This window comes from Balaenoptera physalus (assembly GCF_965194825.1).
Source record: "Balaenoptera physalus genome assembly, chromosome: 1".
Classification (NCBI taxonomy): domain Eukaryota; kingdom Metazoa; phylum Chordata; class Mammalia; order Artiodactyla; family Balaenopteridae; genus Balaenoptera; species Balaenoptera physalus.
The window spans coordinates 169472476-169485280 of record NC_138882.1 but is presented as its reverse complement, the minus strand read 5'-3'; the positions used below and the strand labels follow the sequence as shown (position 1 = coordinate 169485280).

The 12805-nt window shown below is 41.0% G+C and overlaps 1 protein-coding gene across 2 annotated transcripts in view; it reads right to left on the bottom strand.

Annotated features, from left to right (window-relative positions):
- The window catches only part of CSMD2 (CUB and Sushi multiple domains 2), a 652460-nt gene that overhangs the window by 250073 nt on the left and 389582 nt on the right, over positions 1 to 12805 (bottom strand). For both annotated transcript variants that reach the window (XM_082415250.1, XM_082415251.1), the window contains exon 14: positions 2460 to 2786. In XM_082415250.1, the coding sequence (XP_082271376.1) occupies positions 2460 to 2786 (327 nt within the window). The remainder of the gene's footprint in view (positions 1 to 2459; positions 2787 to 12805) is intronic.

Genomic DNA, 12805 nt, shown 5'->3' with positions numbered 1-12805 from the left:
TACTGCCCAGTTCCACCCATGTACCTTGTCAATCTGTTTCCTGGCAGGTGAAAAGGGACAGATCTTAGCTTAGGAAGTTTCTGTTGTGGGGTTGGCAGTGATGCCCGCAGGATGCTCCCACAGTAGGTGCTCAGTAAAAAGCAGCTACTCTCATCTTTGAACAAAATACTCACATGGAAGAAGGATTAGGTTTCCTCTAAGGAGCTCTGGAGGTGGAAACGGGATCCCTGAGCCTTGTTACAGGGACACGGATTTCAGGTCATCATGAGGGGAAGCCCCGAGTGCTCTCTACCTGTGGAGAGAGCTGTCTTGGGGTGGGGGATGCGAGCTCCCTGACATAGGGCAAATTCCAGCTCTTCCCAGACGATCGTCAGTTGGGACGTGACTGAGGAGATGCACGTCCTGCGGGGGAGACTACACTAGTTCCCAAACACTTGCCCATGGACTGTGGTTTCACTAGCTACATCAGAATCACCCCAGAAGCCTGTAAAAAATGTAGATTCTAGGGCCTCACTCCTTAGAGATTTTGATTCATCAGGTCTAGGATGGGGCTCAGGTTTTTAAAAGTTATTGCTACCTATCCAACCCACTCTATCTGTACAAATGCACAGAAAATTATCTGTAATGTCTGTAATAGTGTTCACCAAATATTGGCAAGAATCATCTCTGGGTGGGGGGATCTAGGGTGGTAGTCAGCATTTCTTCCTTGACCTGCCCCTGTTTTTTGACTACTGACGTATTGGATGTGTATCATTTTTACAGCGATGGAGGAACCTTCGAGAGGAATGCTGGGTAAGAGCTTGATCATTCGGGTTTGCTGCTTTCTGCCTCTTCCTCCTGAGGATTTGGCATTTGCTCCTGTCCTGGAAAGTGGGGACCTACTGGGATATGGTTTTCCTCGGAGACTATGGGTATTTGTTTTTGAGCCAGGTCCTCCATCGGTGTATCCACACCTGCTGTGAACCTGTAGAGTCCTCGGCCCTCCCCGTCCTGGATAAGTGGGCTTCCCTGGGACAGCTCTTACCCTTCTTTTTCCCACTCCCACTTCCCAGGAGGGAAGAAAGGTTATTCAGCCATTCCTGGATCTTTCCATCCAATAAACATTTACTGATCCTCACCATGTACCAGACCCTGCACTGGGCAGAGGGCATAGAAGGATAAGTAATACATACCCCCATCTTTCCAGAGCTCATCACCTCACGGGAAAGTAGGGATGAGGACAGATAAACTAAAAGCCAGTGCTGCAGTGCTAGACTGGGAAGATTAGGGAAGACAGAACTGGGCTCTGCTTCCTCCTGCCCACAGATGATGGGAAGACGAGTGCCCTGGAGGAGGCATCCCTGGGAAGATGGCTTGTTTCTATCAAGTCCGGCATCCTGAAGAAGGTGTTGAGGGAAATATCAGGGAAGGGCTTTAGCTTGGAATCTGGGGTCCCCAGTGACCCCTGTTTGGCACCTATTGTCTTCAGCTCAACTAGACCCTGGGGACAGATGGGACAAGGAAGCAAGACCTCTCTGCCCAGGGTGGGAGGGGGGCTGGGCGGAGATCAGTTCTATCTGAAAGTGCCAGAGGGACAAGCGCTGCGTGTGTGCTGGGTGCGTGGGGCGGAGCTTGAACTGGGGACTTGCATTTCACAAGCGGCCTCTGGGAAAGGATCTGGTTAACCTGCTCAGACGGACCCAGCCTCAGCCCCCTCTGAAGATTTGCCATTGGCCAAGTTCACTGGGTCTGTAGCTGGTTCTGCCCTGAACAGCACCTCTTGCTACCTTTGCCGCTTGCTGTTTCTACTCTCCAAGCTTCTGCCCCGCCCAACCCCCCGAGACACAGAAACGACAATAATCACGGCTGAGCTTCAGTTTGTTTCTAGAGAAGGGGCCAAGGGTTAAAACTGGAGGTGACAACTTTGGGACTGCGGCCCTGAGAGGGGCCATGAGGAAATGCCCCGAGAGTTGGCTCTAATGAGTCTCAGAGCCAAACAGAAACACTGCTCTAGACTTCTGTTTCTGATTTGCCTATGGGAGTGGCAACTGGCAAAGCAAAGCGTGAGCAGCCCCACGGGGGATACATGAAGTCGGCAGTGAGCAGGCATCCGAGGACTTGGGGGAGCACATCGGAGAGGCGTCCGTAGCTAGAAGAGGATGGGGAGGGCTTGCTCTCCCTTGGGCCCTTCCTGGTTCTAGCTGGGCCTTCTCGGAGGGGGAGGGTGGGAGGGAGAAATGGGGCCCCAGGCTCCTTTCACATTATATGGCACATTCATAGGAAATAAATGCCCAAAAGCGAGTGACGCCACAGAAAAGAACGCTTTCCGCTTTTCCCTTCATGCTGGAGCCCCATGCCTGGCTCCGCAGCCCCGCAAGGCTTTTGGAACGTGCCCACCCACATCAACACTCCTCTGCTGACGCCCCCTCCACAGGACATCCCCAGAGGGACGGTCAGCTGAGGACACAGGCTGGACTCACTAGTAAAGGTGATGTTGAAGCCCCTCTTCCCCGTGGAGTGGTCGGTCTGGAACTCAAGACGGGCCACGTGGCCGCTGCTTGTGATGGAGGAGGGGAGTTGGTTTCCCGAGAAGGTGCCCAGGACTGGGGCCTCAGCCGTGGCCCCATCCTTGATGACCAGGAAGTCAAACTGAGGCTCCACATCAATGTCATTGAAGGCCAGGTGGATGCGGCTCTCGGGCCGCGCGAGGATAAGCCAGACGCAGTGGAGGTGGTTGCCGTAGTCCTCCGGGTAGTTAGGTGACAGGACGACCCCGGAGGGGCTGGTGAAGTTGAAGAAGCAGGAAACTGCAAGAGAGGAGCCGTGGAGGTCAGTGAGCATCCCTGGTATTGTGCCTGGGCCCCTGAGGGCTGGCGGGGGAGCGTTTCTTAGTCTAAGAGCAACAGAGAGAAAGGGTGACACGAGGGCTGGGCTGGACCGGCTGGGCTCTGAGCTCTAGGTGGGAGACATGATGGGTTCCATGCCACACGTGGTGTTGGGAAGGGTCCCTCTGGCAAGCCACAGACAAGGTGGAGCTGGTCCTCTCCTGGCCCTCTCTCCGTTTCGGTGAGCCCACCCCAGGCAGGGCCTGCATGCTTCTCGGTCCCTTGCGTTGGGGAGAAAAACCACCATTCAAGCTTAAATGTAGACCCAGTGCCTGGCTCCTTTTAGCTGGTGGTGATCCCCCGGGTGGTAACCAGAGTGGAGATATTCCAAGTCCATTTCTATCTTTTAAACATTTTTAGTGGGGAAATGATAGGTGTGCCCCTGGGGATTCTGCCAGCCTCGAAGCTACAAAACTATGCTAAGGAGGCGCTAGGTAGGCACCATCTTTCAGAGCCCAAAGTTTTGGAAGAAACTGGGGGAGAGAGGTGACCAGCGCCTTATCTTGAGGCCCTGCACACATTCCAAGGATCGACTCTTCTGAAAATCTTTATTTTAAATCCTTTCCATGCCAGTAACTAACAGACCCTGGAACAAGGCTGAGGCAAAGCAAAGTGCTATAAATGGAAAAACAAACACACAAACACTAAACCAAAATTAAAAAGAAAAATAACAGAATGAAAAAACATTGCAACAAATATACCAAAGGGCAACTATCAATATTGAATTAGAGCTTTTATAATTGTCTAAGAACATCACCAAGATGACCAAAGCGGATTCATATGAGAGAAAATGGGATTAATATGAAAACACAGTCCATTTCACTAGGAAAAAAAAAAAAAAAAAAAACCGATACTGTTGCAGCTTCATGAAAACTCATATGTATTTATTGGCAGTTGCACAGTAAAGTTGATATAATCCTTCTGGAAGGGAGTGTATGCATTCTTATCAGCAGCCACAACACTATTCAAATATTCTGACTCAGTAATCTCTAGGAATTAATTAAAAAGAAAAAGAGCCACATGGACAAAGATGTTTACAGTGACATAATTTTATTACAGAGGAAAAAATGTGAACAACCTACATGTCAGCCCAATAATGCGAGGTAAATTATAGCCTTTAATGTGGTGCAGTTTGAACACAATCATTAAAGTGATAAATATGACCCTGTAGAAAGAAGAATGTTAAACATTTTAAAGTAAAACAGTACATCATAAAATTATACGCATGCTTTGGATTATAGCTATTAAATATTTGCTTATATATGGGTAAAGACTGGACATGAGCCCCCAAATAAAAAATTGTATTAGAGTAAAAGGTTTGGGGGTGATATTTTTTCAAAATGAAAACAATATTTAATTTTTCTGACTGCAAAAATGATATAGGCTCATTGAAACATTTTTTGATACATAAAAGTGTAAAGAAGGTAAAAACGAATATGGACAAACATTTAAGTGCCTTTATAACATTTATAGTGATGTTTGGTATTAATTATATTGAAATTAAAGTAAGTATAATATGTGACTTATTAATTATAATGAAGCTAAGGTGAAAAATAATAATAAAATCATGTTTGCAAAAGGAAAAAAAAAAACACAAAACAAAGGGATTGGTGATTCCTTCCGCTGAGTGTCTCTTTCCTCTGCCTGACTCTACGCACCTTCCCCTTTTCTGCATTAGGTATTACTTTTTCAACCTGCTATTCAAAGCCCTCCCATCAAATTCACCAAAGTGAACCTGGTCTCGAGGACACATTCAGTCTCATCCCTATAATCTCTGTATTTTATAAGTATTGAAAGTTTGAGTCAAGGGGAGAGAAGGACATGAAAAAGCTTTTAGGCAACACAAGGTATAGTTAATAGTAATTACCATTGTATATTATTGGGCGTTTACTAAGTACAGGCACTGTTCTAAGCACTTTCATCAATTACACAATTTAACTGTCACAATAACGGCATGAGGTAGGTACTGTTATTAACCCCATTTAAAAATGAAGACATTGCGGCACACAGAGATTAAGTAGCTTGTCAGAGCTGCGCGGCCAGTAGATGGTAGCAGCGAGTTCAAATCCACGCAAATCCATGCAAATTCAAATCCACCTGACTCCACGGGCCAAGCCCTTAGCCACCCAGCAACATCGTCTCCCAGTATGAGAACAGTACTGCTCACTAAGTCTAATAGTGGAGTTCTTGGGGGTGTTCTTAGAATCTGTTAAAGATTCATCTGTTAACCCCAAGCATTATATCAGCCCTGAACTGGAGGTTCTAGGCTGGACACAGATGCCCCCACACAGCTATCCCATCTATGGCTTTGTGGTAGTCCAGCTGGAAGCATAATACAAATAATGAGAAATCTGAAACCAACAAAGACCACTACCTTGAAGACAGAAGGGGAAAACCACATGGTCTGTCTACCAGCAGAACAACATCAAGGCGGACCAAAGACAAAGAAAAGCTCTACGATTTCAAAGGCACTGAAAGCATGAGAACAAATGGATTTGCTGCAGAGAGTTTAATTAACATCACCTGAGTCCCCACCCCGACTCCATCACTCTGTCACGTTTTTTTCTTTATACCCTTTATCCCGAGTTGCCATGTTGTAAAGCTCCAGGGGCACCATTTTGAGCAGCTACATATGGCAGCTCTAGCTATCACTCTCTAAAATTACCTTGTTCACTGGTTTGTTTATGGTCTGTCCCTCCCTCTCCCCAGCACACACACATGTAATCCATGAGGGTAGAAATCTTGTCTGTTTGATTTCTCTGAATCCCTATGGCTCCCACAATGCCTGGTACATTGTTGGTGCTCAATCAATATTTGCTGAATGAATCAATGAGCATTTAATGGTTGATACCATCTGAAGAGAAGGTGACATGGATACACGTGCCTCACATCCCCATCCCGTTCCAAGCCCCAACCAAAAGAACTGACCAAAGTCTGTAAAAATAGGTGGATACCTGTGTTAGCTCTGGAAACATGGAAAAAATACTACATTGTGATCCTCAATGTATGTCTCTTAGACACGGTACAGATCTGTCCCTAAATAATTTAGAGTAGAAAAGAGTATGGCCCAGCCAAATTGTTAAAGAGCAAAGACAACAGAAACCACTTCCAGTATCAAAGACCTCAAAAAGTATATTATCCATACAACACTAAAGAAATACGTGAAGATGTTTTCAACCCAACCAAGAGATGAATCAAAATGCAGAACTCAAGTATGAGAAAGTTATGCTTAATAAAAAATGAAAAAAGATTGGTGATAAGCAAATAAACAATATAGTAAAGAATCTAAATAATTGCTATAAACATAGTTAGAAAATAGACTGCAAGTGTAACAAATATTTGTTGGAAGAGAAGATAAAAGATATCACTCCTGCCCAAACCCCAGGGTAAAATATTGCAGATTATTCTGATGTAAAGTATAAAGTTGAAGCAAGGAGATATGCTAATTTCCTCATTTTGTAAGAAATTCTGTTATATAGTTTCTGTGGTTAATTAGAGAAATATAGGTTACAGTGTGTCTTTAAAGATGTTAAGTGTAATTAGTAATAGACTATAAAGTATCTTATCTTCAAAATTACCAAAGGGGAAAAAGCAAAGCAGTCAATTTAGCAAAAAAATGGAATTCAAAGGAAACAACAAGGAATCATAAAGAGGGGAAATGTAAAGTAAGATGCTAAAAAAGGGGGAAAAAGACAAAACATCATTTATGATAGTAAACGTATACAGGTTTATCTGTCTTAGAAAAATATAACTTTCATTTTGGGAAAAGACACACAACTTAAAGTGACTCAGAATAGTCAAGAATAAGGAAATGGGCCAAGATAGCTCAGACTTCAGATTAGAAGAGTGTTACAATTTACCAATGCCCAGGCCCCAAAGATTCCTGTTTATTTGGTGGAGTGTACCCAGGGCATCAGAGGTGCTAAAAGCTTCCGGGTGATCCTGATGTGCAGCCAGGGTTTGAGACCTACTGGTGAAGGCAAATGCAAACCACAAAAAAAGGAGTTTTAATACTAATATCAGACCCTTGGATGTTATAATATCACACCAGACTCTTGATGATTCTTTTTTTTCAGTCCAAGAGTCCTCTGGACTGCTACCAAGAGACATTTCTTCTTGCACCTGGAAAGAGATGGAGCTGATAAACTGACACTAATAGAACAGAAATGTGGCCCTGTAAAGCTCAGTTTTCTATCCCAACGTATAATTCAGACTTGTTACAATGAGGGCAGGAAAAGGGAGTGTGCATTGTCCAACAAAGGTCTAATCTCTCTCACTGGAAAATTAGGTTTACATATTACGGTAGAATGCTTCTGTTGGAGAATAGAATTTGCTTCTCAGTGTCCCAAATGAGGATAACAAAACGTATTGTGATTGTATCTCATCACTATCAATCACCCAGGTAAAAGAGAAAGATGAGGTATGCTCTCCCTTTGGAAGCAGTTACCATGTTGTGCTCATGGATCTTGACCTTGGATAAGCCTTTAAATGGTTCAGACTTTTGAAAAATAATAAAGGTGGAAACCTCATTACCAAATGGATGTATCATTACTGTGTATAATATTGGATTATTATTCAATAGGACCTTGAGTAAGAAATAAAAGTTTTGTTGAAAAATCCTCTTTTACTATCTTTTCCTCAGGTGTTGTCACTGCTAGTTTCAGTGCTTTCAAAATGATAATTCAGTTACTAGGGACCCAATGAGACAAAACAAAATCTCAAATCCAAAGATGACATTTAAAAAATGGATGACGTGCACATTCCAAAATGAAGATATGACAGTTATGAAACATTTGGCCCCAAAGCGCTGAAACAGACAAAATAAACTAATTTTAGCACAGTGGTTAAGAATTTGCCTGCCAATGCAGGGGACATGGGTTTGAGCCCTGGTCCAGGAAGATCCCACATGCCACGGAGCAACTAAGCCCGTGCACCACAACTACTAAGCTTGTGCTCTAGAGCCCGTGAGCCACAACTACTGAAGCCCATGCACCTAGAGCCCGTGCTCCGCAACAAGAGAAACCACCACAATGAGAAGTCTGTGCACTGCAACGAAGAGCAGCCCCAGCTCGCCGCAACTAAAGAAAGCCCATGTGCAACAACGAAGACCCAATGCAGCCAAAAATAAATAAATAAAAATTAAAAAAACCCAAAAAACGTAAGAGTTGGAGAAAAATATACTAATCTGCAGTCAAAAGTAAATAAAGTGGATCTGTAAAATACTATGAGTGTGTATATGTTATATGAAACTCTGTAACCTTCAAACAAGGAACACCACCTTCTTCACAAATGCCCTTGGAATATTACAGAAATGGACCCTATATTGGGCTACAAAGAATTCTCCATAAACTCCGCTACAAAGCAAAAACTGTTGGGACACATTTTCTATTCACAGTGCAAATAAACTACAAAGCAATAATAAAAGAATGACTACGAACCTGCAGCCTGCGAAAAGGAGACCCCAAACACAGTGAGTTAAGCAAAATGAGAAGACAGAGAACTATGCAGCAGATGAAGGAGTGAGGTAAAAACCCACCAGAGCAAACAAATGAAGAGGAAATAGCCAGTCTACCTGAAAAAGATTTCAGAGTAATGATAGTCAAGATGATCCAAAATCTTGGAAACAGAATGGAGAAAATACAAGAAACATTTAACAGGACCTAGAAAAACTAAAGAGCAAACAAACAATGATGAACAACACAATAAATGAAATTAAAAATTCTCTAGAAGGAATCAATAGCAGAATAACTGAGGAAGAAGAATGGATAAGTGACCTGGAAGATAAAAGAGTGGAAATAACTACCACAGAGCACAATAAAGAGAAAAGAATGAAAAGAATTGAGGACAGTCTCAGAGACCTCTGGGACAACATTAAATGCACCAACATTCAAATTATAGGGGTCCCAGAAGAAGGAGAGAAAAAAAAAAAGGGACTGAGAAAACATCTGAAGAGATTATAGTTGAAAACTTCCCTAATATGGGAAAGGAAATAGACAATCAAGTCCAGGAAGTGCAGAGAGTCCCATACAGGATAAATCCAAGGAGAAATAGGCCAAGACACATATCAATCAAACTATCAAAAATTAAATACAAAGAAAAAATACTAAAAGCAGTAAGGGAAAAGAAACAAATAACATACAAGGGAATCCCCATAAGGTTAACAGCTGATCTTTCAGCAGAAACTCTGCAAGACAGAAGGGAATGGCAGGACATATTTAGAGTGATGAAAGGGAAAAACCTACAACCAAGATTACTCTACCCAGCAAGGATCTCATTTAGATTTGACAGAGAAATTAAAACCTTTACAGGCAAGCAAAAGCTAAGAGAATTCAGCACCACCAAACCAGCTTTACAACAAACGCTAAAGGAACTTCTCTAGGCAGGAAACACAAGAGAAGGAAAAGACCTACAATAACAAACCCAAAACAATTAAGAAAACGGTAATAGGAACATACATATCAATAATTACCTTAAATGTAAATGGATTATATGCTCCCACCAAAAGACATAGACTGGCTGAATGGATACAGAAACAAGACCTGTATATATGCTGTCTACAAGAGACCCACTTCAGACCTAGGGACACATACAGACTGAAAATGAGGGGATGGAAAAAGATATTCCATACAAATGGAAATCAAAAGAAAGCTCGAGTAGCAATTGTCATATCAGACAAAATAGACTTTAAAATAAAGACTATTACAAGAAACAAAGGACACTACATAATGATCAAGGGATCAATCAAAGAAGAAGATATAGCAATTGTAAATATTTATGCCCCCAACATAGAAGTACCTCAATACATAAGGCAAATGCTAACAGCCATAAAAGGGGAAATCGACAGTAACACAATCATAGTAGGGGACTTTAACACCCCACTTTCACCAATGGACAGATCAACCAAAATGAAAATAAATAAGGAAACACAAGCTTTAAATGACACATTAAACAAGATGGACTTAATTGATATTTGTAGGACATTCTATCCAAAACCAACAGAATACACTTTTTTCTCAAGTGCTCATGGAACATTCTCCAGGATAGATCATATCTTGGGTCACAAACCAAGCCTTGGTAAATTTAAGAAAATTGAAATCGTATCAAATATCTTTTCTGAACACATGCTATGAGACTATATATCAATTACAGGAAAAAAACTGTAAGAAATACAAACACATGGAGGCTAAAGAATACACTACTAAATAAGCAAGAGATCACTGAAGAAATCAAAGAGGAAATAAAAAAATACCTAGAAACAAATGACAATGAAAACACGATGACCCAAAACCAATGGGATGCAGCAAAAGCAGTTCCAAGAGGGAAGTCTATAGCAATACAATCCTACTGCAAGAAAAAGAAACATCTCAAATAAAAAATCTAACCTTACATCTAAAGCAATTAGAGAAAGAACAGAAAAACCCCAAAGTTAGCAGAAGGAAAGAAATAATAGAGGTCAGATCAGAAATAAATGAAAAAGAAATGAAGGAAACAATAGCAAAGATCAAGAACTAAAAGCTGGTTCTTTGAGAAGATAGACAAAATTGATAAACTATTAGCCAGACTCATCAAGAAAAAGAGGGAGAGGACTCAAATCCATAAAATTAGAAATGAAAATGGAGAAGTAACAACCGACACTGCAGAAATACAAAGGATCATTAGAGATTACTACAAGCAACTGTATGCCAATAAAATGGACAACCTGGAAGAAATGGACAAATTCTTAGAAACGCACAACCTTCTGAGACTGAACCCAGAAGAAATAGAAAATATAAACAAACCAATCACAAGCACTGAAATTGAGACTGTGATTAAAAATCTTCCAACAAACAAAAGCCCAGGACCAGATGGCTTCACTGGCGAATTCTATCAAACATTTAGAGAAAGCTAACACCTATCCTTCTCAAACTCTTCCAAAATATAGCAGAGGAAGGAACACTTCCAAACTCATTCTACGAGGCCACCATCACCCTGATACCAAAATCAGACAAAGATGTCACAAAGAAAGAAAACTAGAGGCCAATATCACTGATAAACATAGATGCAAAAATCCTCAACAAAATACTAGCAAACAGAATCCAACACCACATTAAAAGGATCATATACCATGATCAAGTGGGGTTTATCCCAAGAATGCAAGGATTCTTCAATATAAGCAAATCAATCAGTGTGATAAACCATATTAACAAACTGAAGAAGAAAAACCATATGATCATCTCAATAGATGCAGAGAAAGCTTTTGACAAAATTCAACACCCATTTATGATAAAAACCTTCCAGAAAGTAGGCATAGAGGGAACTTACCTCAACATAATAAAGACCATATATGACAAACCCACAGCCAACATCATTCTCAATGGTGAAAAACTGAAACCATTTCCTCAAAGATCAGGAACAAGACAAAGTTGTCGACTCTCACCACTATTATTCAACATAGTATTGGAAGTTTTAGCCACAGCAATCAGAGAAGAAAAGAAATAAAAGGAATCCAAATTGGAAAAGAAGAACTAAAGCTGTCACTGTTTGCAGATGACATGATACTATACATAAAGAATCCTAAAGAGGCTACCAGAAAACTACTAGAGCTAATCAATGAATTTGGCAAAGTAGCAGGATACAAAATTAATGCACAGAAATCTCTTGCATTCCTATACACTAACGATGAAAAATCTGAAAGAGAAATTAAGGGAACACTCCCATTTACCACTGCAACAAAAAGAATAAAATACCTAGGAGTAAACCTACCTAAGGAGACAAAAGACCTGTATGCAGAAAACTATAAGACACTGATGAAAGAAATTAAAGATGATACAAACAGATAGAGAGATATACCATGTTCTTGGATTGGAAGAATCAACATTGTGAAAATGACAATGAATACTACCCAAAGCAATCTACAGATTCAAAGCAATTCCTATCAAACTACCAATGGCATTTTTCACAGAACTAGAACAAAAAATTTCACAATTTGTATGGAAACACAAAAGACCCTGAATAGCCAAAGCAATCTTGAGAAAGAAAAACGGAGCTGGAGGAATCAGGCTCCTGTACTTCAGACTATATTACAAACTACAGTAATCAAGACAGTATGGTAGTGGCATAAAAACAGAAATATAGATCAATGAAACAGGATAGAAAGCCCAGAGATAAACCCACGCACATATGGTCACCTTATTTTTGATAAAGGAGGCAAGAATATACAGTGGAGAAAAGACAGCCTCTCCAATAAGTGGTGCTGGGAAAACTGGACAGCTACATGCAAAAAATGAAATTAGGAACACTCCCTAACACCATACACAAAAGTAAACTCAAAATGGATTAAAGACCTAAATGTAAGGTTGGACACTATAAAACTCTTAGGGGAAAACATAGGCAGAACACTCTATGACATAAATCACAGCAAGATCCTTTTTGACCCACCTCCTAGAGAAATGGAAATAAAAACAAAAATAATCAAATGGGACCTAATGAAACTTAAAAGCTTTTGCACAGTAAAGGAAACCATAAACATGACGAAAAGACAACCCTCAGAATGGGAGAAAATATTTGCAAACGAAGCAACTGACAAAGGATTAATCTCCAAAATTTACAAGCAGTTCATGCAGCTCAGTATCAAAAAAACAAACAATCCAATCCAAAAATGGGCAGAAGACCAGACATACATTTCTCCAAAGAAGATATACAGATTGCCAACAAACACATGAAAGAATGCTCAACATCACTAATCATTAGAGAAATGCAAATCAGAACTACAATAGGGTATCACTTCATACCAGTCAGAATGGCCATCATCAAAAAATCTACAAACAATAAATGCTGGAGAGGGTGTGGAGGAAAGGGAACCCTCTTGCACTGTTGGTGGGAATGTAAGTTTATACAATCACTATGGAGAACAGTATGGAGGTTCCTTAAAAAACTAAAAATAGAACTACCATATGCCCCAG